The sequence below is a fragment of the Archocentrus centrarchus genome, chromosome 9 (genome assembly GCF_007364275.1).
Source record: "Archocentrus centrarchus isolate MPI-CPG fArcCen1 chromosome 9, fArcCen1, whole genome shotgun sequence".
Lineage (NCBI taxonomy): Eukaryota > Metazoa > Chordata > Actinopteri > Cichliformes > Cichlidae > Archocentrus > Archocentrus centrarchus.
In genome coordinates this window covers 26,862,342-26,885,997 of record NC_044354.1, presented here as the reverse complement: position 1 = coordinate 26,885,997, position 23,656 = coordinate 26,862,342, and the positions used below count along the sequence as shown (strand labels likewise).

Below are 23,656 nucleotides of genomic sequence, written 5' to 3'. Positions count from 1 at the left end.
CAACTTGTTATAACCAAGAGATGCAAAAGAGCATCTCTGAAGGTGCAATGCATGAAACCTTTAATATGAGCTACATCAGCAGAAGACCACACTTGGTACCGCTCCTCTCAGCTAAACTGGAAACTGAGGCTTCAGTTCACACACACTCACCAAAATTTGACAACAAAAACCTGGAAAAACCTGGGAGTATCAGAATTTGGCATAATAATATGAAACACGACTCCATCCTACCTTGCATCAATCGTTCAGACTGTTGGTGGTGCAGTCTGAGAGTCAGGCTTTCAAAAGAATTAAAACTTTGTCTGGGTCTTTGACAAATTAATAAGCTGGAATTGAAGATTGCAGCTAATCCTCCTCCTCGACTTGTGCTTCGAGCATTCTGACAGTTACTGTGACTCGGGGGTGTTGATTCATTTAAACTAACATATTCATCCTGCTGTAACCAGATTTTTGTAAGGCAGAATAAATCAATATGTTGATCCATTATTAAATCATTTACTAACAGGGACTTGGAAGAGAGACCTAATGTTTAATAATCCACATTTGTTTTATTCTTTGGTGCAGTTGATGAAGCTATATTATTGTTTTTGAATTTTTATGCTTAAATAGTTTTTTGCTGATTTTAGCTTTGTCCGCTAGAGATCATCTGAGTACCGTATTTTCCGGAGTATAAGTCGCACTTTTTTTCATAGTTTGGCTGGGGGTGCGACCTATACTCCGGAGCGACGTATATGTGACATTTATAACACATGAACCAAAATACTCCAGCCACTTGACATCTCCGTGAACTGCAGCTTTAAGGCAGTCTTGCGTAACCTGTGGGCGCAGTGGATGATGGATGGAGAGCACAGCTTAACGGCAACTGGGAGAATGCGCCACCCAACTTTCCTGGAAGTCATTGGATGGATCAAGAAAACATGGGCTTCAGTGACAACCAAACCATCCTGTTGGGATTCAGAAAGACTGGAATAATTGGAACTGCAGCTGACGACGAGTCTGACTAACGCGACACAGAAGAGGAAGCGGCGCTTCGACTAGGGAGTGTACGGAATTGTTTAGAAGTGACACCTAGGATGAAGAATTCAATGGATTGATGGTTTGGTTAACTTGTTAGTATGTTCTTTATGCTATGGTTATCTGAATAACTTAATGTTACGTTAACATACCGAACACGTGTTCGTTGTGCGTCATGTAGCTGAATGTGTTACGTTAGCATAACGTAGGCGTAACCGTGTTCGTCCTGTTCTTTAATCCATTATTATTTTAAATTGCCGTTCAAGATGGAATTTCTGCTCTGGGTCTCGGATTCTATCAACCCCCCCCCCAAAAAAAGTGCGACTTATAGTCCAGTGCGACCTATATATGTTTTTTTCTTCTTTATTATGCATTTTTTGGCTGGTGCGACCTATACTCCGGAGCGACGTATAGTCCGAAAAATACGGTAAGTTATATCTGCGTTTAACTCAGAGCTGAAAGCCAGCGGGGGTTTGAAAAGGATGTGCCAGCGGTCGGGCGTTCTCTCCGGCTAAAGCAGGCCATGATATCCCAAATATTATATCCGCTCTTTTTAAGAGATGGGGTAGGAAGAGTTTTGTAGAGATCCAGTCTTTAAAGTTTTCCCAAAATGTCCCAGTGTACACACAATAGAAAAAGAGATGGTCTGTTGTTTCGGTATCATTGTCACAAAAGATACAGCTATTATTTTTTTGTTTGTGTGTGTGCGGTGTGATAGGAGACGTATGAAAGGCATTCTGCAGATTTTGCAAGTGTGAAATATGTGCTCACCATGCTGATTTAATTCAACATGCTAATACAGAGAAGCACACACACACAAAAAAACTGTGCACCCACCACAACACAAAGAAATGAGGTATATTGCTATAGAGCTATACTGTTTAAAAGCGGCCTCAGTTTTATACAGTATTTTGGGTTGCCAGTTGGGCTTATTTTGGCCTTGTTTTCATAGAGCTGGTTGCTTGTTTCTATTGCGAGATCTGGCAACACTGACACATTCATGGACCGCATTTGGAGGAGCCTTCGAATTTGGACAGTCTTCGTCGCCTCGCTGTGATGTAATCGGCCTACAAATGCGGACTTCGAAGGATGTGGCCCCTGAATTTGGACACATTTTTTTTTGATTAAACATTTGAACAAATGTACAAACTCAAATGGCATGTATACATGCCATTTGAGTTTAACGTAGGCGTAACCGTGTTCGTCCTGTTCTTTAATCCATTATTATTTTAAATTGCCGTTCAAGATGGAATTTCTGCTCTGGGTCTCATATTCTATCAACCCCCCCCCCCCAAAAAAGTGCGACTTATAGTCCAGTGCGACCTATATATGTTTTTTTCTTCTTTATTATGCATTTTTTGGCTGGTGCGACCTATACTCCGGAGCGACGTATAGTCCGAAAAATACGGTAAGTTATATCTGCGTTTAACTCAGAGCTGAAAGCCAGCGGGGGTTTGAAAAGGATGTGCCAGCGGTCGGGCGTTCTCTCCGGCTAAAGCAGGCCATGATATCCCAAATATTATATCCGCTCTTTTTAAGAGATGGGGTAGGAAGAGTTTTGTAGAGATCCAGTCTTTAAAGTTTTCCCAAAATGTCCCAGTGTACACACAATAGAAAAAGAGATGGTCTGTTGTTTCGGTATCATTGTCACAAAAGATACAGCTATTATTATCCAGGTTGAATCTTTGTCTTAACAGTTCCCTGGATGGAAAAAGGTTATTGAGAATTTTAAAATTCACTTCCTTAACTTTAGGACTTAAAGGGTATTTAAGGTAAGCAGTTCTCCACTTATTAACCCCTGAGTCAGAAAACAAATTTAAAATGGAATTTCTATTTGGTCGTACGGGAAATATAAAATTAGTCAGATGCCGACACATTCGTTTATTAGTGTTACTTTTGTCCAAAAGGTTTACTCCATAAATTTGGAGTGTAGGTAATTGAAGGTTAGCTGTTTGAATGCTTATGTTTTGAACCAACTTTTTGACTGCAGTAGGGATAGAGTTCAATACAGTGTTAAACTGAGTGCGCGGGCAGTCTAAATTATACAATAGGCAAAAATCCTCATAGGACAACCAACCTCCATTGTCATTTAGAAAATATCTTATGGACTAAATACCTTTTTCCATCCAGCGATCCAAATACAGAGACTTATTTCTATGTAGCACATATCTATTATTCCAGATAGGAGTTTGGTGGGGAGTAAAATTGTGCATGTACATAAGTTTCCAGCATAACAACACCTTTTTGTGAAAAGAAGATAGTTTAATGGGGAGTCTGTCAACACCAAAGTCACATTTAAGAACAAAATCTATGCAACCAACATTTTCAAATAAGCCTTTAGGAAGACAATACCAGATGCTATTTGCATTCATTAAAAAAGATCTCAGCCAGTTGATTTTTAATGTTGAAAGTTTTTGTAAAGATAGAATGAACTGAAGGCAAGCCCCTGAAAAGTCTAAGAATGCCCTTAACATTATAACATGGAAAAATCTACCTTGCATCCACAAACTTCATTAAACTTAACTTAAATCTACTCCTTTTTTATTTGAGTGAAAACAGAAATAACCCCCTGGAGTGCAAATAAGAGAGTACTGCTATGACGTGTGCAGCTTGGGGATATGATTCAATATTAAAAGAAAGTCCTTTGTTTCAAAAAAAAAAAATCTTTTTAACCTTGTAACAAGAAGATGCAAAAAACAGTCATAGAAAATAAGAGACTGTAAAAGGAGTCGTAGGTTTGATCACCTTGCCGTCGATCACTGCAACATGACCTCTGTAAAAGGCCACCTTACCCTGGGATCTGGCTTTTGTGACCTTAGGCCACAGTTCTTCTCTTGCCAGCCGGTCTTCCTTAATAAAATCTTGAGCGAAACAGAGACCTTGTTCTTTGCAAACTGCTGAATCCTTCGTCACTTTCCAGACTATGACTCGATGGCACCTCCTGGTGAACTGTAGGATAACCTGACGGGTCCTTCCTTCTTCTTATAATCCCACTCAGTGGATTGTGTCAATCACATCTTCTGCCTGGTCTGCCCATTGCAGTAAGATTCTTGAAAGTTGTTGTTCTGCCTTTTCTCTGAGATTTTCTCCTTCTTCCTCTTTGAGACCCAACAGCCTCAGGTTCCATCGACGCTTGTACCTTTCAGCTTCCAGAAGTTTTTCTTTCAGAGCTGCATTTTCTTTATTCATTGTAGCAAACCTGTGTTCAAGGTTTTCCGTAGTAGATTTACATTCCGCTATGCTAAATGTGTTCTGCTCTACTTGAGTTTTCTTTCAGCTGTTTTCCAAAGTCATCAAACTTTTAATGGCTGCTAAGACAGCAGCTAAAGAGACCTCACTCTCAGTGGCTTGCTTTTTAGCAGGTGGGAGCTTAGTTGGAGCTGCGTTCAGTTGTCATCTTGTACCGGTGGCGCTTTTTGACAACCCCATCGGTGTTTCAGCGCTAGCGGCAGCTGCATAGTTATGCATGTTTAGCTTAGTAGCATTAGCATTCTTCAGAGTGGGGAAATCTTTCTCATTAACGATGGACATCTTTCATAAATTTCTTAATTTTTCACCTTACGTTAGAGTGTGGATGTTCGGGTCTACCTTGGGGATGAAACGGTGCGCCAAGGGTCGGCCTTTGAAACCAGTTGAGGGCTGCACGAATGGAGCTCAGAATAACGTGTGCCCACATCGCCATCTTGCCCAGCATCTCATTTGGACACAGCTACTGTCTTCCCACCTATCCAAGCATTGAAAGAGCGAATGCCCTAACTTCTGGTTCAAAAGCCAAAAGTGGCATCATCCAATCAGTGATTTCCCAGGTTTTCCCACTGAGACCTACCTCTTACGTTTTGTTAATGGCATTGTGTTTTTGTTAATGTTGTTGTGTTTTTGTAATTTGTAATTGTGCTTAGTTAATGTTAGTGTGTTTTTCTTATTTGTAATTGTGCTTAGTTAATGTTGCTGTGTTTTTGTAAGATGTCATAGTGTTTTGGATATGTTGTGTTTTTAAATTTATAGTTGTGACTGTTGATGTGGTTTGAACTTCAGGGCAAACATAGTTCATTCAAAAAAATATCAAATATCAAAGCAATCAAGCAAAATGAAGAAAGACTATAGTTACAGTTATAAGCATCCAAATAAGCACAACAGTTAATAGTATGCCAAATGAGCTGCCTTCAGTTGAAATGTGCTAATCGTTAGGCATAGGAAGCCATTAAAGAAAGCATAAAAAATTAGGGGTAACTTTCCCAAACTTAGAATTGTTTGAATGTGCTTTCCAACCAAAATGGTGTTTACTAAAAAGTCATCTTTTTCACTGTCCATAATTAAACTGTAAATTATGTCCTGTTAACAGAACTTCTGCAACCGAGGTACTTTAGGAAACAGCCAGTCGTAAATGTCAAGCCACAAAGCTTCAGAGAACATACAGTGCACTGTCACAGAATATACAACAGTTCGTTTCAAAGCCAAATCGGTGGTGCAGAAAGTCACTGGACGGATAAATTCCATTCAGAATCTTAAAATGAATTTCTTTTGCCTTTGGAGTTACAGGGAATTTTAAATATTTAGTAAAGTGTAAATTGTGTTTTTTGAAAATATTTGAGAGATTGAATCCTTATAGGACTGATTAGGATGTAAGGTGTAACAGAATAGGTTTTTAATTATTTTGTTTTGGATTGAAATTTCAGTAAAGTCGCAGTTTCCAATCAGTATTAGTGGAAGCTGAGGAGAGATCGGTACTGTTAACAATCCTCTACTCAAACTCCAAACAGCATCAGGGATTGCTTTAATTATAGTTCTATATGTTTTAGCATTGCAGAGATTATTATATTTGAGGCAGAAATCATTATAGGATAGAATGCGCCCAGAATTGTCTACTAAGTGAATTGGTGACCAAATGCCTTTACCTAACCATTCCTTGTTGAACAGCAATTTGCCTCAGACAGTAACATATCTGTTATTCCAAATCGGTGTATTGTGGGGGGGGGATTATGATAATAGAGAAGTTTCCAGTGCAAAAGGACCTGCTGGTGAAAAAGAGATAATTTAATAGGGAGTCTGAATTGAGAAATCACATTTAAGTAGAAAATCCATGCCTCCCAGCTTCTTAAAAATTTCTCTGGGAATGTGGAACCACAGATTATCAGAATTTAGGAGGGATTTTAGCCAGTTAATTTTTAGAGTCCCGTTCATAAAATCAAAGTCTATGGCTTGTAGGCCTCCCTCCTTATATTCTTTGATTAACAGTACTCTTTTAATGTAGTGGGCTTTCCTTCTCCAGATATAATCAAAGTTAACCTGATTGATTTATTTAATTGCTCTTTTAGAGATTGCCATTGAATATGCTGGGTAGATGCATCTTGAAATGCTTTCCATTTTGGTTAGGAAAATTCTACCCAAGAGGCTAATATCCCGTGAAAACCAAGAGTTAAGTCTAGACTGGCAGTTTTCTTTTATTTTCCATATCTTCATATTTTCCCTTTCAGCAGAATCACTGGATATCTAAGTTCCTAAGTATTTCACTGTTGACTTTATGGGTATACCAAATGCCTTTGTTAAATGAGTTGGATGGATAGACATTAACTCGCACTTATTCAGACTGAGTTTTAAGCCTGAAGCTTTAGAGAGTACATCGACTAATTTCAATATCTTTGGGACTTCTATTATATGTTTTATAAAAATCGTTGTATCATCAGCGAGCTGGCTAATAATTATTGGCATGCCAATGACATCCAGTGGAGCAACATTCGAGTTTTTAATAAATATTGAGAGCATTTCCACAACTATTAATAAAAGAGAAGATGACATCGGAAAGCCTTGTTTCACCCCGCTTTATCTAATTCATTAATTGTAATATCAGCATTACATAGTTCTGCAAAGTCCTCATCAATGCGAAGAATAAGGTTATGTATATGGTTATGTATATGGTTGAAAAAGGCCAAACAAAGTGGCGCAGTGGGTAGGTGCTCACCTTGGAACTGGAGGGTTGCTGGTTCGAGTCCCTGTCTGAGTACTGTCATTGTGTCCCTGGGCAAGACACTTAACCCACATTGCCTAAGTGTGATTGTGTTTGGTGGTGGTCGGAGGGGCCGTAGGCACAAATTGGCAGCCACGCCTCCGTCAGCTACATTAGTAGCTTACCACCACCAGGTATGATTGAGGTGTGAATGAATAGTGCATGAAATTGTAAAGCGTCTTTGAGTGTCTAGAAAAGCGCTATATAAGACTAATGCATTATTATTAAGACTAATGCATTAATTTTCATTAGAGAAAGATGAGGACTGAAGTTGACTGTAAAAGCTGAGAACTTCCTTAGTGATCAGAGCAGCATCTATTACTGCTTGTCCTTGTATATTTAATGCTTTAGTAATTGAGTTTCTATCTTGTCTTCTTTTTTCAAGTCAACAAAAGTAAGAAGAGCTTTTTTCCCTATCTTCTACCCATCCTGCTCGAGATCTAACATAGGCTCCTTCAGCTTTTCTAATGTAAATTTCATCCAGTTTAATTTGCAGAGCTTGTAATTTCTGCTTATCTTCTTCAGAGGGTGTCATCCTACTATAATGAATGTTTATTTCTTTAATTATCCTACCTTCCTCTGATTTCCTGTTCTTGCTAAGAATTTTTCCAAATTGAATAGAGTAATCTAATATTTTAAATTTTAAGTCCCATTTGGTGGAATAAACCATTATAATGTTATCAGATGTTACATTTACAATTATAGATTTAATACCTTCTTCAAATTCTTGAGATTTTAATAACCTAGAATTAAATTTCCAATATCCTTTATTGTTGCTATAAGTGTCAGAGGGTTTTACAGTTATCTGTTTTCTGCGTGATCTGTTAGAGGCACTGCTGATGTACAACAATCTGAAACAAGGCCCGCCACAGAGACAGATATTAACCAAAAGTCTATTCTAGATTTGGTTACACTATTTGGCTTAAACCAAGAGTATTTCTTAGTGTTAGGATGATTGTGGCACCAAGGATAGCAAGTTATGAGATCTGCAAAAGTCCGAAAGAACAGGATTAATGGGACTGGATAGAGACCTGGGAGGGTATATAACAGTGTAAATTTATTCTTCCCTCAAAATAACTCATTATACAGCCATTAATGTCTAAACCAGCGGCAACAAAAGTGAGTACAAAAGAGACTACACCCATAAATGTCCAAATTGAGCACTGCATGTCATTTCCCCTCCAAAGTGTCATGTGACTCGTTAGTGTTACTAGGTCTCAGGTGTGCTCAATTTTGTAGTACAGCTCTCACACTCTCTCATACTGGTGACTGAAAGTTCCAACATGGCACCTCATGGCAAAGAACTCTCTGAGGATCTTAAAAGATGAATTGCTGCGCTACATGAAGACTGTTATATAAGCTGCTCACAAACTAGTTTTTATTGTGTCAAAGTGTGATTTTGTTAGTGTTGTCCCATGAAAAGATATACTTAAATATATGCAGACACGTGAGGGGTGTACTCACTTTTGTGATACACTGTATGCCTCAGCATCCACTGACACCATTCTGTGATTTTACGTGGCCTACCTCTTCATGGCTGAGTTGCTGTTGTTCTCAAGAACTTCCACTTTGTTATAATACCTCTAACAGTTGACTGTGGAATATTTAGTAGTGAGGAAATTACATGATTGGACTTGTTGCACAGGTGGCATCCTATCACGGTACCATGCTGGAATTCACTGAGCTCCTGAGAGTGACCCATTCTTTCACAAATGTTTATAGAAGCAGTCTGCATGCCTAGGTGCTTGGTTTATACACCTGTGGAAGTGATTGGAACACCTGAATTCAATGATTTGGATGGGTGAGTGAATACTTTTGGCAATACAGTGTATGTTTGCAGCTTGGTGTGTTGCCAACAGGGAAGTTACAGTTTTTATGGTGAGAAACAACATTGTCCACACCTTTTTAAAAACAAAGATTTAGCTCATTTGGAATACTCTATTTATATCAAACTGTGTTACTGAACTCTTGACAGTTAATCTAGTTATTGCTATGTACACTAGACATTACACATACGCATAGAAAATTACACAATTTCCACATTATTTTAAATATAAGGCTTAAATGATTTGAAAATCATTGTGTAGCACGACCGCTGCCATGAAGACCCAGTGCATACACTCGATACCAGGTTACAGTTCACTGTTTATTTTTAATCACCCACAGCTTTTGCACTGTTCGCTGTTCATGCCCACCAGCTCTAGTCACTGCTCTCTGCTGTCAGCTCCAGCCTTCTTCTGTCACACCCATCTGGCCTAACTAAATCCCCGTGAATGGGAGAGGAAATTGGCAACAGACATCTGCGCCCCCAGCATATGAATCACCTTGACTTTGAATGGTTGTAAAGCTAGATACCAGTAGGTGATCCAGGCACTGTCATCTTTCATCCAATGGAGACACTGCAAGGGGACATGGGCTGAGTAGAAGGTGAATAGAGGAGGGAGTTGAACACTCACGGGATTGCTAAGCACTCCTTTTCCACAGTGCCGTAGCTGATCTCACGCTCTGAGAGCTTCTGAGACCCTGGCAATGAGGAAAAACAGGGAGTGTAAAACAGTCCAAAAGTAAGACTCATAAGGAGACAGTTCTGGGGGCCCGCCTGCCTGGCCTTGGGGGAGTACAGGGAGGATGAAACAATTCAGGAGGGTACCCAGGCCAAGGGGCAAGATTTGGAGGCAGTATCAAACCGAGGAGGCGAGGCAACTCTGGGCTAGATGGATGACCAGACATGAGATACATGGAGATACTCAGGAGACCAGCTGCATGGCCAGCAGCAGACTCTGGTGGTTTTCAATGGCAGTGGAGTCCCTCTGGGGACCAAAGACTTAGGTGACAGAACCCCTCTGGTGGTTTAGCTGGAGACCAATGATGGTGAAGATGATGGAACACCTCAGGTGGTTTGTGTTGCAAAACCTCAGGTGGCATGGCTGGGGACCCATGTCGACAGAGGTGACAGGACACCTCTGACACAGGCGACGTTGGATCCTTGGACTCAGGTGGAGCGGACTGCTATAAATATATATATATATATATATATATATATATATATATAAAATGAGATAATGTTCCCTTCAACTGGGAACATTATATTATAAAAGACACAGAGGGAGAGATGTCTGTGTAGATTCTCAGTTATCCAGGTCATAGTAGTCTCTGGAGCTTGAAAAAGGCGACTGGACTTCTTTTTGTTTCTTGAAGACGTTTCACCTCCCATCCGAAAGGCTTCTTCAGTTCTCAACCAAATGGTGGAGAGACCCAGGTATTTAAACCCCTGTGGGCGTAGTCCCCTGGAGGTGGTTATGACCCTCTATTGATCATGTGCTTGAACACATGTGCCCAGGTGTGAAGGGGGCGTGGGTCATATTTAATCAGTGGTTTCAGTTGAAACCAATTTAGGACTCCGCTCCATTGTTTCCTGTGGCCTATTGAGGTCACTGGAACAAAGGTGTGAATGGGGGTTGAGACGTCTGGGAAGGGAGCTCAGGACAGCACTGTAAGCGGGGGAAAGTTGGTGACGTAATCCACCTCCTCTGTTCAATGATGGTTGTTCACAGTGGACAACTTTCCCCCGCTTACAGTGCTGTCCTGAGCTCCCTTCCCAGACGTCTCAACCCCCATTCACACCTTTGTTCCAGTGACCTCAATAGGCCACAGGAAACAATGGAGCGGAGTCCTAAATTGGTTTCAACTGAAACCACTGATTAAATATGACCCACGCCCCCTTCACACCTGGGCACATGTGTTCAAGCACATGATCAATAGAGGGTCATAACCACCTCCAGGGGACTACGCCCACAGGGGTTTAAATACCTGGGTCTCTCCACCATTTGGTTGAGAACTGAAGAAGCCTTTCGGATGGGAGGTGAAACGTCTTCAAGAAACAAAAAGAAGTCCAGTCGCCTTTTTCAAGCTCCAGAGACACAGAGGGAGAACTAAACTAAAGTACTAAGAAATCAAGGTTATCCAAGAACCTCAGAATAATTAAATAAACAAAACTACAGAGTCCAAAACTTAAAACACTGGGCAAGTAGCCCAGGATGATGACACATCTTTCTTCACCACAAGAACTATGGGGCTCCACCACGCACTGTGTGCCTCTTCTATCACTCCCATCTTCAGCACAGCGGCCAGCTCCAACTACTTGTCTTTTGTGTTCAGGTAACTGAAAGCACAGTCACACCTGGGCAAGCCTCAAAGTGGTGCGATATGGGGGGAGAACACATCTTCAAAAATGCTGTTGCAGTGCAGTAGTGATCTGCGCTCTGAGCAGGCATGAAATGGTTATCACAACAGAGTGAGGAGGGAACGCTTGAATTTGGCGCCTCGGGCCCAACTCGTCTGTCTGTCACCAGGCTCACCATAGGAACAGATTCCAGCTCTCTCCATCATTTTAGAAGGTTGAGGTGGAAACCTGTGTGTCTCCACCCCTGCACTCCATAAACAATGTCCCCTATTGCAATGTTGCCAACTTAGCTAGTCCCCCCCCCCCGGCCCCCCCAAAAAACAACTAGTGACAAAACTAGTGCTTCAGTGCAACACACAATAAACCAGTTTATAACATGAAATATAGTGCTGTGTTTACTGTGATACCCACACAGGTTTCCAGCTATTTAGAAGCTCAGTCAGCTTTGATTTTTGGCAGCCTGGACCCAGCCGTATTAAAAACACTCAAAGTTTGGATTTGTTTGGTTCACTTTGAAGCTTTCTGAGCATCAGTGCCAGCATGTTTCTTCTACACACTGTCAAACAAAGTTACAATGCAGTGTAGCATTAGGCTTTATTTTCAGTTAATTCGGAGCTCACACTGCAGTCTATCAGACATAACTTACACCAGCTTACCGTAAGACTCATATTTTATGATCTATTATTGCCATTTAAAAAGGGGATTTCACCAGCAGATACTGAATGTAGCATATGGCATTATTAGAGCATGTCTGCATCCAGAAAGGAATATGATCAGTACACAGTGTTCATTGCGTTTACTTTTCATTGTCAGTGCTAAATACAATTGCATTATGTTTCTGTAGTGCTATTCAATGCAGTCATAGATATTCTTATTGCACTCTATCCCACAGACAAAGGCACCTGTCTTTTCTTTGTACTAATAACACCACCTACTCCACACATTAAAAAAAAGTTTATCACTTTTAAAATAAAGCACAAGGCATCGCCCTGCCTGCCACTGTGAAATAACATAAAAGCAGAACTAAACCCTGAGGAAGAATCAATGAAACAATAATTTATCTCTGGCTGGAGTGCGATAAGGAGGTATTAAAAACAAAAACACAAAAGACAATCAAGAATCTTCTGTAGTACATCAGCAGCAATGCATTTCCTTCTTAAAGCTAATATATTAGCCCAAGAGGATATTCATTCATGTTTGGTTTGTGCCAACCCTTTTGATATGTTCTGATACAGATGCTCAGTAATTTGTTGGAAAGACACAATTTCTGTAGTTTTCACCTCTGTAACTGTAGAAGCTGTTTCATGGCCAGCTGAGGCTCCCTCGTTATTTCATGACAAATGAAGCCGACATAATATCTGAAATTGATTCAAAGTGTTGAATTTGTATTTTTGTAGATGTTCACTGTAATTTTAATGACGACCCAAATCATACTGCAAAAGCAACCCAAGAGTTTCTCAAGGTAAAGAAATGGGATAGTCTTCAATGGCCAGGTCAGTCACCTGATCTCAAAGTAGTGCATGCCTCTCAGTTACTGAAGGCAAAACTGAAAGCAGAGACCCACAAACAAGCACCAACTGAAGGCTGCAGCAAAGGCTTGGCAGAGGATCCCAAGAGAAGAAACAGCAGTTAGTGATATCCAAATCCATGGGTTCTAGACTTCAGTCACTGACTGCAAAGGATTTTCAAGTATTAAAAAGTCCATATATTTAAATTTTTGTTAGTTTGTTTAAATTTGAGCCTCTAAAAATAGGAGAGCTATATGCAAAAGAAATGCCTATAACGTAACTGTAATGCTAGATTTTTGTAAAGGCCACTGAATTAAAGCCGAAAGTCTGCACTTCAATTACATATTGATTTAAAATCCACTGTGGTGGTGTACAGAGGGAAAACTACAAAAATTGTGTATTTGTCCAACAAATTGCAGACATAAATGTAGATTTGAGACAGTATTTTTAACCTTATTACAGTCCAGTGCCACATCCACACACTGTAGGCCATTCTCAGTAACGGACATTGCACTCAGATTCGCTGAGGCTGCTGCTGCTGCTGCTTTGTCCTCTCTGCTGCCGTCCTCCACCTGACTTCCAGTTGCCATTTTCTGATGAATTGAGAACCTCCGCCCCAGTCTCCATGCCCAGGACCTGCTTCTGCACCAGCGTAGAGTAGAGTCCACCACTGGCCATCAGCTGACTGTGAGATCCCTGTTCTGCGACGTGGCCCCTGTCAATTACAATAATGTTGTCTGCCTTCTCCCCTGTGCTGAGCCGATGGGCGATCACCAACACTGTGTGGTTCCGCATGATATTGTTCAGAGCCTGCTGAACCTGCAGTGGATTTGGCAAATACATCAACATTATTCCATAATGTAAAATTTAGAATTTGGATGTCTGCTTTGCAACAGCCCCTGTAGAAAAGCTGTCATCTGGCTTTGGTAACACTTACACTGTGTTCACTTTCTGCATCCAGAGCACTAGTGGCCTCATCCAGAATAAGAACACGAGGGTTACGGATGAGAGCTCTTGCAATGGCAACCCTTTGTTTCTGTCCACCTGACAACTGCGTGCCCTTCTCTCCAACATCTCAGGGAAACAGTAAGATAAAAGTTAGTCAAATACATCATTTCATCTTTATGAAACACAGCTCCATTTCTTTATAAAACAACCCAACTTTCATTTTAGAAAAAACTACATTTGCTCTATTTTTTATGTATTGATGTGGGTCATGAGAACTAAGATCAGGCAGACCCAGGACTCAAGCTCAGCCAGCAAGCGTGGCAGATCAGCTGATCTCAGTGTCAGCCACATTAGCTGATGGACACTTGATGTTCTTCTGCACATCCTATTGGCAGATCTCAAATGGAGTGTGCTACTTAAGCTGCTTCAACCCACCTACAGTTTCTGACACCTCTGCAATCAGTTTTGCAACCCACCTCGATCCAAGCTATTCAGTTTTATAGTGATCATGCAATTTCTGGTTAATCATTTGTCACTGATGCCTGATCTGCTGTCATACTGCTTCTATGTATGTATGTGGAAGGAAGGGGAGGAAGCAGCCAAGGACCTACGGTGAATGTGATTTTTCCCTCTTGAGGTCCTAGCTTACAAGCATTTAATATTAATACATCACATAAAAAGCTGACTTACAAATGAACAGATTGAATATTTACTTGTTTCGTAGCCTTTAGGAAGGTTGGAAATAAAATCATGAGCATTAGCCTCTGTGGCAGCCTGCACCACTGCCTCCATGGGGATGTCAGTCAGGCCATAAGTAATGTTCTCCTCAACTGTGCGGGCAAACAGCACAGGCTCTTGACCCACGAGTGCCACCTGCAGACACACAGAAATAAATGGAAAGTACTACATGTTAAACCCTAACAAGCAATGACCTGATTCCATGAACAAGCAGTGTATTTGTATTAAAGTTTGATCCATACTGGCCGTAAGGCTGAACTTGCTGCTTTGTATCAGTTCATATCACAGATAAAAAGACGCAAAGTGTGTACCTGTCATCTTGCTCGTAATCGCTGTCTGTGTTTACCTCTGTGCTGCACACAGATGCTGCATTAGTTTTGTTTGGACCCACGGTTGTGCCCTTCAGCTTCCGTGTCCAGATGAGGACTCAGCCACACTCATACGTAAAGGATCAGTTCGCAAAGCGCAGTGGAAATGCAGGCCTGTTCTTAAGCGTTTCACCTGTTCATTGAAACCGACACCAGTACTGGCACGAGCACCGGCACCTCGGCGGTGGAAACGTAGTACCAGTAATCCCAAGAGCTATTTTGTCTAGGGGCTTGTCCCCCTGGTAAGGTCTCCCATGGCAAATTGGTCCTGGGTGAGGGACCAAACAAAAAACGATTCCAAAGACCCTTATGGAAGAGTCACCAAGGAAACTGTTTACCCTGCCCACCCTGCTCCATCCGGTGACTCCATCGTCCTACTGGGAGACTTCAATGCTCACGTCGGCAATGAAAGTGAGACCTGGAGGGGTGTGACTGGGAGGAGTGGCCTGCCCAATCAGAACCCAAATGGTGTTTTGTTATTGGACTTCTGTGCAAACCACAGTTTGTCCATAACAAATACCATGTTCAAACATAAGGATGTCCATATAAGGAAGTGCACGTGGCACCAGGACACCCTGGGTTGCAGGTCGATGATTGATTTGGTAATTGTATCATCAGATCTGCGGCTGTATGTTCTGGACACTCAGGTAAAGAGAGGAGATGAGCTGTCGACTGATCACCACCTGGTGGTGAGTTGGATCAGGTAGCAGGGGAGGATGCTGGACAGACCCGGCACTCCTAAACGTATTGTGAGGGTGCACTGGGAATGCCTGGCAGAGGCCCAGTTCGCAAGATCTTCAACTCCCACCTCTGGCAGCACTTCAACAGCATTCTGAGGGAGGCTGAATGGACCATGTTCAACACCTCCATTGTTGAGGCTGCTGCTCAGAGCTGTGGCTGCAAGGTGGTGGGTGCCAGTCGTGTTGGTAATCCCCAAACCAGATGGTGGTCACCGGAGATGAAGGGAGCCATCAAGCTGAAGAAGGAGTCCTTTTGGGCTTCGTTGGCTGAATTCAACTAAGGCTATAGTCAGGCAGTGGAAGGAATACTTTGAGGACATCCTTGATTCCACTGACACACCTTGTGTAATAGAAGCAGAGTCTGAAGTCTCATCCATTTCAGGTTGCAGGGCAACATCGTGAGGAGATCTGGGGCAGTGCCACTAGATTGGCAGACCAGGGTTGTGGTCTACATCTTTAAGAAGGGAGAGTGGAGGGTGTACTCCAACTATCGGGGGATCACACTCCTCAGCCTTCTCATTAAGGTCTTTGCCAGGGTGCTGGAAAAGAGGGTCCGTCTATTAGTCGAACCTCGGATTCAAGACGAACATTGCAGATTTTGTCCCAGTCGCAGAACGCTGGACCAGCTCTTCATCCTCTCGAGGATATTCAAGTGTGCGTGGGAGTTTGCCCATCCAGTCTACATGTGTTTTGTGGCCTTGGAGAAGGCAATTGACCACATCCCTCGGGGCTGTGAGGGGTGCTGCGGGTGTCTGGCCCATTGTTGTGGGTCATTCAGTTCCTGTACAACCGCAGCAAGAGCTGGGTCCGCATTGCCAGCAATAAGTGGGTGTTGGACTTCATCAGGGCAGCCCTTTGTCACCGATTCTGTTCATAATTTTTTTGTACAGAATTTCAAGGCATAGCCAAGTGGCGGAAGACTTCTGCCTTGGTGGCCTCAGAATCTCAACTCTGCTTTTCGCAGATGATACGGTCCTGTTGGCTTCATCAGGTGGTGATCTCCAGCATGCAGTGGAATAGTTCAAATCCGAGTGTGAAACAGCGATTAGATGAAATGAGAATTAGCACCTCTAAGTCTGAAGTGGGCTTGAGCCACTCTGGCTCAGGGATGAGTTGTTGCCCCAGGTGGAGGAGTTTAAGTATCTTGGGGTCTTGTTCATGAGTGACAGGAGAAGGGAGCAGGAGACTGACAGACGGATTGGGGCTGCAGTAACGCAGACACTGCAATGGTCTGTCATGGTAAAGAGGTAACTGAGTGTGAAAACTGTCGATTTACTGGTCAATCTACATCCCTACCCTTATCTTTGGTCATGAGCTTTTGGTAGTGACCGAAAGAATTAGATCACAAATACAAGCAGCAGAAATGAGCTTCCTCCGAAGGGTGGCTGGCGTCTCCCATAGATAGAGTGAGGAGTGTAGCCATTCGGGAGGGGCTCAAAGTAGAGCCACTGGTCCTCCACATTGAAAGCAGCCACTTGAGGTGGTTCAAGCATCTGACTTGGAGAGAGGGAGGTCTGGGTCCTCTGCTTAGGCTGCTGCCCCCGTGACCCGGCCCCGGATAAGCGGTCAAAAATGGATAAGCGGTCAAAAATGGATGGATGGATGGATGGATGGATGGATGGATGGATGGATGGATGGATGGATGGATGGATGGAAATGGCTGGAAATGGCTGATGCACTGACTAACCTTGGAGTGGAGATAGTCATGCTGAAAGGCTTTAACAGGCTTTCCATCCAGCAGCACCTGGCCTTGCTGAGGAAGGTAGAAGTTTTCCAGAAGACTCACACAGGAGCTCTTCCCACTGCCTGAAGGTCCCACAAGAGCAGTCACTTCTCCAGGACGCAGGATAAATGAAACCTCCTGCAAAAGGACCCAATCCAGAACATGAATTTTGTCAAACTATGCAGACATAAGTGGATGTATTATTAACTGTATCCTAACCTTCTAGTAAACCCTCACCTCTTCCACTGTGAGTGAAACTAACCACTTCTGAATAATGTCATTAGGTGTACAAGATCGCTGAGGACAAACCTTGAGAATATCAGTTTCAGGGCGTGTTGGGTAGGCAAACGTGACGTCTTTAAATTCAACCAGACCGGTGCATGTGTCAGGAGCCTCTGTGCCATCAGAGGGATGCTTGGGTTTCCTGTCTAGATACTTGAAAACCTTCTCAGCAGCTCCAACTCCCTGCATGAGGCCCGTGTACACTGATGCGATGCTCTGCAAAATGAACATGACATGGATTCACTGCCCTGTTTTCAGAACAGAAAACAAACAACCCGTGGAATGATAGATAAAATACCTCAAGACATTCGCCCAGCTCAAGCATGTATATGAAAAAAGATATCAGGGCGCCACTAGTCATCTGTTGCGTAATCACAAGGTGACCTCCATAGTAGAGAACAGCCAGCTCTAGAGCAAGCTGTGAGATCTGGAAAACACACACAAACCCCTCACTGTAATATAAAGAGATACATTTTTTTAAAAACCCAAAAAACCATACAGATTAATTACATCAAGGGTAACTGCTGATACCTACACAACTGGACCACATGTAGCAAGCATAGGCCAGGGCTTGTTTTTTGTTGAGCTGGAACATGGCTAAGAGTCTGGTGTAATAGGAGTCAGCCTCTCCACTCTCATTGGCAAAGCTCCGTACCGTCTTCATGGCTGAGATGGTTTCTTCTGCAACTTTATTGGCTTCTGCGAGGGTTGTTTGCACCTTTTTGGTCAGATTCTGGAAAGAACAAAAATTAAATATAGATGTTACCCATTTGTAAATAGTAGAGAGTGTGTTCAGGAACAGTGTCAGAGATTCTGTCAGAGATGTCCGCTAAACAAGGACACACATACACACCATAATCAAAGATAACTAAGTGAAGTTTTCAAATATCTACAGAACTGTGCAAAAGTCCTGAGCCACCCATCTATTCTGCTAGGAAAATGGGTGCAGTAAATTATTGAAACATGTGCAAACACAAATGAAAATACTGTTTATAAAGCAAAAAAAAAAAAAAAAACCTCTCTCCAGGCTTCTTGAAGGCCATTTAATGCTCTTACTTGGATGTTGACTGCCTTTTGTTCTGTTCTCTGTCATGATGATCCCACACTACTTCAGTAATGTTGTTGTCCAGGCTCTGGATAAGTCAGTCCATGATTGATTGTGTTCCACTGTGTGTTCACTGTGTGTTTTTCTGTGCAGGCATGCTTTTACTGCACTGGTAGTGTGTTTTTCATGCTAAAAAAATGGTAGATGGTATTACATGGTGGATCAAAATCTGACAATAATTTTCTACATTCATGCTTTCACCAGTTCAGCCCGTATATATTAAAGACAATTTAAGCCAAAAATTTAAAACTTGGGTTCATCACTCCGTAAGAACTGTTGCCACTGATTTTCAGTGCAGTTTTTGTGTAACTTGGCATACCTCAGCCTTATTTCCCTTCTTGAAAGCCATATTTCCACTGAGACCATTTCTGCTGAGGCTTCAGCGAACAGTAGATGGAGTAACTGACGGGCCAGATCTCTCAGGTCATGTCAGGTCTTTGCTGTATTTTTTCTTATTTCTTAAGGACATGAATTTCAGATACTGTTCATCTGCTGTGGATAGTTTTTAAGACTCCCAGGCTTCTCTTGTCCTCCACCTGTCCAGTTTCATCAATTTTTTAAGGACAGACCATGCTAAGACATACCAAGGTTTTGGGAATCACCTTGTTGGTTCAAAAAATTTTTATCAAATTGCTTTATCTTTGGCATTTTTAGATTCAACTAAAAAAAGGGGAATAAATTTTGCATTTCTGCAACAGGCTGCTTGAAATAAAGTGCCTAAAGATACAATTTAAAGCTGGCTTTTTTTATGTTTGAATGATTCATAGGTCAGTGTTAAGTTGCTTATAACAAACAAAAAACATTACTCTGAAAATAGTCAGGTACTATTGGACTGAAAATGACTTTCACAAAGTCTTGTTGTTCAAGACCACTTTTAAAATGACCGGAGGTCTGGCTCTTTGAAAGCAAAATATAAAGAAATGAACATTCAGACAAACCTTGTAGTACTCGCCATAAAATTTTGAGACCAGACCGATGAAAGGGAATCCCATGATGGTCACCAGTGTGAGCTTCCAGGACATGCCAAACATGAAGATGAAGAAGCCAGTGCCCTTAATGATGCTCCGCAGGAAGATGTTGATGTTCTGCGAGATGAGGTCGCTCACCTGGGTGGTGTCAGCAGACAGACGTGAAAGGATGTCACCTGCAGGGTGAAACAGGCGTGCAATAACATTAGAGTGGATCATACAGAGGGAGGGATGTGCCTACAGGAACTTGCGTTCACATTACCTGTGTGATTCTCATCAAAAAAGCCAATTTCCTGCCTCATCAGGGTTCTGAAGAGATGGTTCCTGAGCCGAAGGTTTAATCTCGCAAATGTCAGGGTGAAGACACCTCCTCGCACTCCCATTGCAAGTGAACTGAGGAGAAGGAAAAGGCTGCCATGAAGCATTTCTGTGTTCTGGTATTGTGTCACTACACAAGCACAATGTGTTCCTCCGTGTTTTCCAATTTAAAAAAAAACTACAACTGCAGGTACTCACCTGGCTAAGGCCAGTGCTGCCAGTGTGACCACAGGTTTAGCAAAGTGCTCCATGCTCTGGTGAACCACAATACTGTCTATGGCTTTCCCATAGTAGTATGGAATGAAAGCCTCACCTGGAGGTAATGAGAGTAATCATTATAAAATGTTAGATCTGCCCACTTACCTTTGAGTGTCAAAGTGGAACTGATAATGCATATACAGTGAAGATGCTTAGTGACAATTTGGGCATTAAAAAGACATCTATTTTTAAATTAAATTCAAAAACAGAGCGTCAAAAACGTCACTGTACGCCTGTAGTGAGTGCTTAGCTAGCTTCACAGGAAATGAGTCAGGCTAGTTGACTGGCTTTGTCACAAATCTTTTTATAACATTTATTGGCAGAATTTCTAGGTGTAGCCGAGGGTTCATTTCCTCCGGAGGGTGTTTGGGCTCAGCCTGAGAAACAGGATGCATAGCTCAGACATCTGGGAGCCACAGCTGCTCAGCACTGAGAGGAGCCAGGTGAGCTGGCTAGGACATCTAATTAAGATGCCTCCTGAACGTCTCCTAGGTGAGATGTTTCTTGCATACTCTGCAGGGAGGAGATCCCTGGGCACACCAAAATTATGTCTCTCAGTTGGCTTGGGAACACCTCAGTGACATTGTGAAGGAGTCATAGGCTGTGGTAAAGGAGAGGGAGGTCTGGGCCTCTCTGCTCAGACTGCTGCCCCTGTAACTGCTTTCTAAGCAGCAGAAAACTAATGGGATGCATGAATGAATGGTTTACATGTAGCAATTTGCAAGTGAGAGTAAAGAAAATATCTTTTGTTTTAATACTGTTCTTCAAAGAAAAACTAGCAAACTACAAAAAGCATGTGGAAATTTATATATATTTAATGATATTCCATAAACCACATAAAGAACAGATAAAAGAATAATTGCTTTTTGCAACAAAACTTTGGGTTACTGAGTACTGTTGGAGGGTTCTGGCATTCAGGGCACTTAATACAAACAATAATAAATAGTTACCTACTGCTACGACGTAATACTCCAGGCATATAAGCTAAGTGACATTCATGCCATAATTTACCATTATTTTATTCTTGGACTCTAATAGAGAAACGCTGTATGAGTCACAGTTCAAATGAATCCGAACATATATTATACTGGGTCTTGGTCACATGCTTGGATTCAGCTGTGTGACCAAAAGCATCAGTAATTCCTTACTCAATTTAGGCTCTGCGCCAGTTTCTTGGCTGTTGAGGAAGACAATGAAAAGAATGCACTTGTTTTTCTACCATAGCAATTAGCTACAATTAAAATGCTGAAAGTGTTGTGTAATCAGGCATGAATAGCACAGTCATAACCTGTAGAGTCAGTGCTGTGTCATTTGTAGTTGTGCAATGTGCCTAAACCCTTTCTAACACACTAGTAGATAATGAGACATTAATGACACTCACACACTGCAGAGATGAGGAGGAAGAGGACAGCAACAGAGAGCACCCCAGCATCCTTTTTGCAGTAGGCCAGTAGGCGTCCCAGTGTAGCCCCCGAGCTGCTGGCCTCCTCCTTCTTCCCCTCAGATTCCACCTCATGCTCCTCTTCATCACTTGTCTCCACCAGCTTTTCAGTGTCCTCAGAGCCCCTTGCTCCTCTACTACTACTGCTGGAACCACTACGACTGCTCACAGAGTCAGACTGCTTCCCCAGCCACCTCCAGAGCAGCGTTATTACCAGAGAAGAGGCACAAGTCCAACATATCAGGCTCAAGAGGCAGGGCTGCTGACTGAGGCTCACAGTCTCCTCCTCAGTCAGCATCAGCAGCTTGACCAGTGAATAGGTGATGATAATCATGCACACGAGGAGAACAAGGGTGGTGAATTTAGTGACCCTCTGTGGGGCGTCCACCTTGTTCCATGACACGCCTATAGAGGCTCCCAGCAGGAGGGCGGCTCGGAGCAGCATGGTCCCCCAGATGTCCAGTGCAGACTGGTGGATGTTAAAGTTCAGAGCATCGTCTGTGAAGGTGGTCAGCTGTGATCCGTGTATGTAGAGGACAGTGGTGATGACAACATCCAGGAGGATGTATGACACAATGCAGCTCACAGCTACTTTGATACCCATGCTGATAATCAGAAGAGAGAATAACTCCAGCACAAACTAGAAACACTGGTTTTATGAAGGATCACTCTGAGTGCACAGTGGTTTGAATAAAATATGAGAAAAGTTTATCCAAACGTAAACCAGACGTTATACTCACAAGCACATATACAGTAAATCGGAGGATTTTAGATATTCTTTCTGCACGTTTTTATTTTTTTTAAGGTTTTAAGAGTTTACTTCCGGTCTTTTGCGGCTCGTATCTACACAGAAAACATAAAGTGATAAAGTTCTGTTATAACTACCAGCACGTAGGACGTCACTACGCCGTAAATGATTTTCCAGAAATGTCGCAATACCAGTGTAACACATATTCTCTGCTACATGGTGGGCTAGCTTTGAATTAGCTTCCAGTGAGCGGTGAGCTGCGCTGCGTCAGGATTTAATGCTTCCGTGTTTAATCCCTTACTGTCCACCCGTGACAGCATTCAATCACTCTCTGAAATCCCTCTCCACGCACAGGTGCCAACACAGTCCTAAGAGAAATCCATTACGTCTCAAGCTGAGTCAAGTTCATGTAATAAACACGGACCATTCAAGGGGATGCCGGTGTCAAAAGATCGTCTATATCGCAGAGGATTCGGACATTCAGAGGCATCAACTAAGCAATGATTCTCTGCAGGACAGCAGCGCGCCTTTCTACCGCCAGTTCATCCTTTTTCTGTCTGTGGTTTCTACTCAAGGGCACTGCATTGGCTCTATCCCTGACAAGAAGCCCGGTTTAGAAATGCACGTTCATGTTCTGCAGACACCTTCATTTTTACCAATACTACAGAAACCCATGCGGACATCTGAATGGCTCAAGTTACAGTAAAGAAGACAGAGTGACGCATCTTTCCTTTGAGCCTCGCTGAAATGACCGCTGATTGGCTCCTCCTGGCAAACATTGTAGCGAGTGTGCAAGTGATGAGGTTGAAACGCCAGAACGATGTGGTAAAACCAGCCCGGCGTGTTTTTGGTTCAGTTTTCCGTCAAAACAACAACCGAAACCAGGGGCCTATTCCAGAAAGCAGGTTTTGCTAATAACTCTGAGTTTGTTAACCCTAAAATGGGGGGAACTCGGATTTTTAGTTCCAGAAAGAGCGCTAACTCCAACTCTGAGTCAGTTACAGGAGTAACAGACTCTGTAAACCTAACCTGCTCGCTGGCAGGTTTTAACCAATAAACTCTGAGTGTCTCACCCCCCCCCCCCCCCCCCCCCCCCCCCGTTGCACCTGAACCACCTGTCTGACACTCCGATTCATTTCCTCATTCATAAAGTGGCTGCAAAGCGATCAGAGGAGCGAATTCATCTGCAGACGTTTATGTTTCTACAAGTACTGAAATCCCAGTTAGACGTTAGTTTGTTATTTTTGTAACATGAAGCTTTTACAGTCGTTCACTCGTCAACAGGCTGTAAGGATGGAGACAGCGATGAT

General features: G+C 42.5%; 1 protein-coding gene across 1 annotated transcript; it reads right to left on the bottom strand.

Annotated features, from left to right (window-relative positions):
- Positions 1-13,154: 13,154 nt before the first annotated feature.
- abcb9 (ATP-binding cassette, sub-family B (MDR/TAP), member 9) lies at positions 13,155-22,772 on the bottom strand. The gene is made up of 11 exons (XM_030737331.1): positions 21,539-22,772; positions 20,098-20,212; positions 19,844-19,974; positions 19,552-19,757; positions 18,044-18,241; positions 17,807-17,935; positions 17,536-17,724; positions 17,191-17,364; positions 14,371-14,530; positions 13,647-13,783; positions 13,155-13,528 (listed from the first exon to the last, which is right to left on the bottom strand). The coding sequence occupies exons 1-11, from the start codon at positions 22,200-22,202 to the stop codon at positions 13,205-13,207; spliced, it is 2,427 nt and encodes an 808-aa protein (XP_030593191.1). The 5' UTR covers positions 22,203-22,772; the 3' UTR covers positions 13,155-13,204.
- Between the last annotated feature and the right edge of the window lie 884 nt (positions 22,773-23,656).

What these genes read in the sequence shown, in the direction of transcription:
- abcb9 (XM_030737331.1), bottom strand. Translation starts at nt 22,202, where the DNA reads ATGGGTATCAAAGTAGCTGTGAGCTGCATTGTGTCATACATCCTCCTG. An exon ending in GCAGCACTGGCCTTAGCCAG is followed by an intron (nt 19,975 to 20,097) that starts GTGAGTACCTGC and finishes CCTTCTCCTCAG; the next exon opens with TTCACTTGCAATGGGAGTGC. An exon ending in ATGCAGAAAGTGAACACAGT is followed by an intron (nt 13,529 to 13,646) that starts GTAAGTGTTACC and finishes AATCCACTGCAG; the next exon opens with GTTCAGCAGGCTCTGAACAA.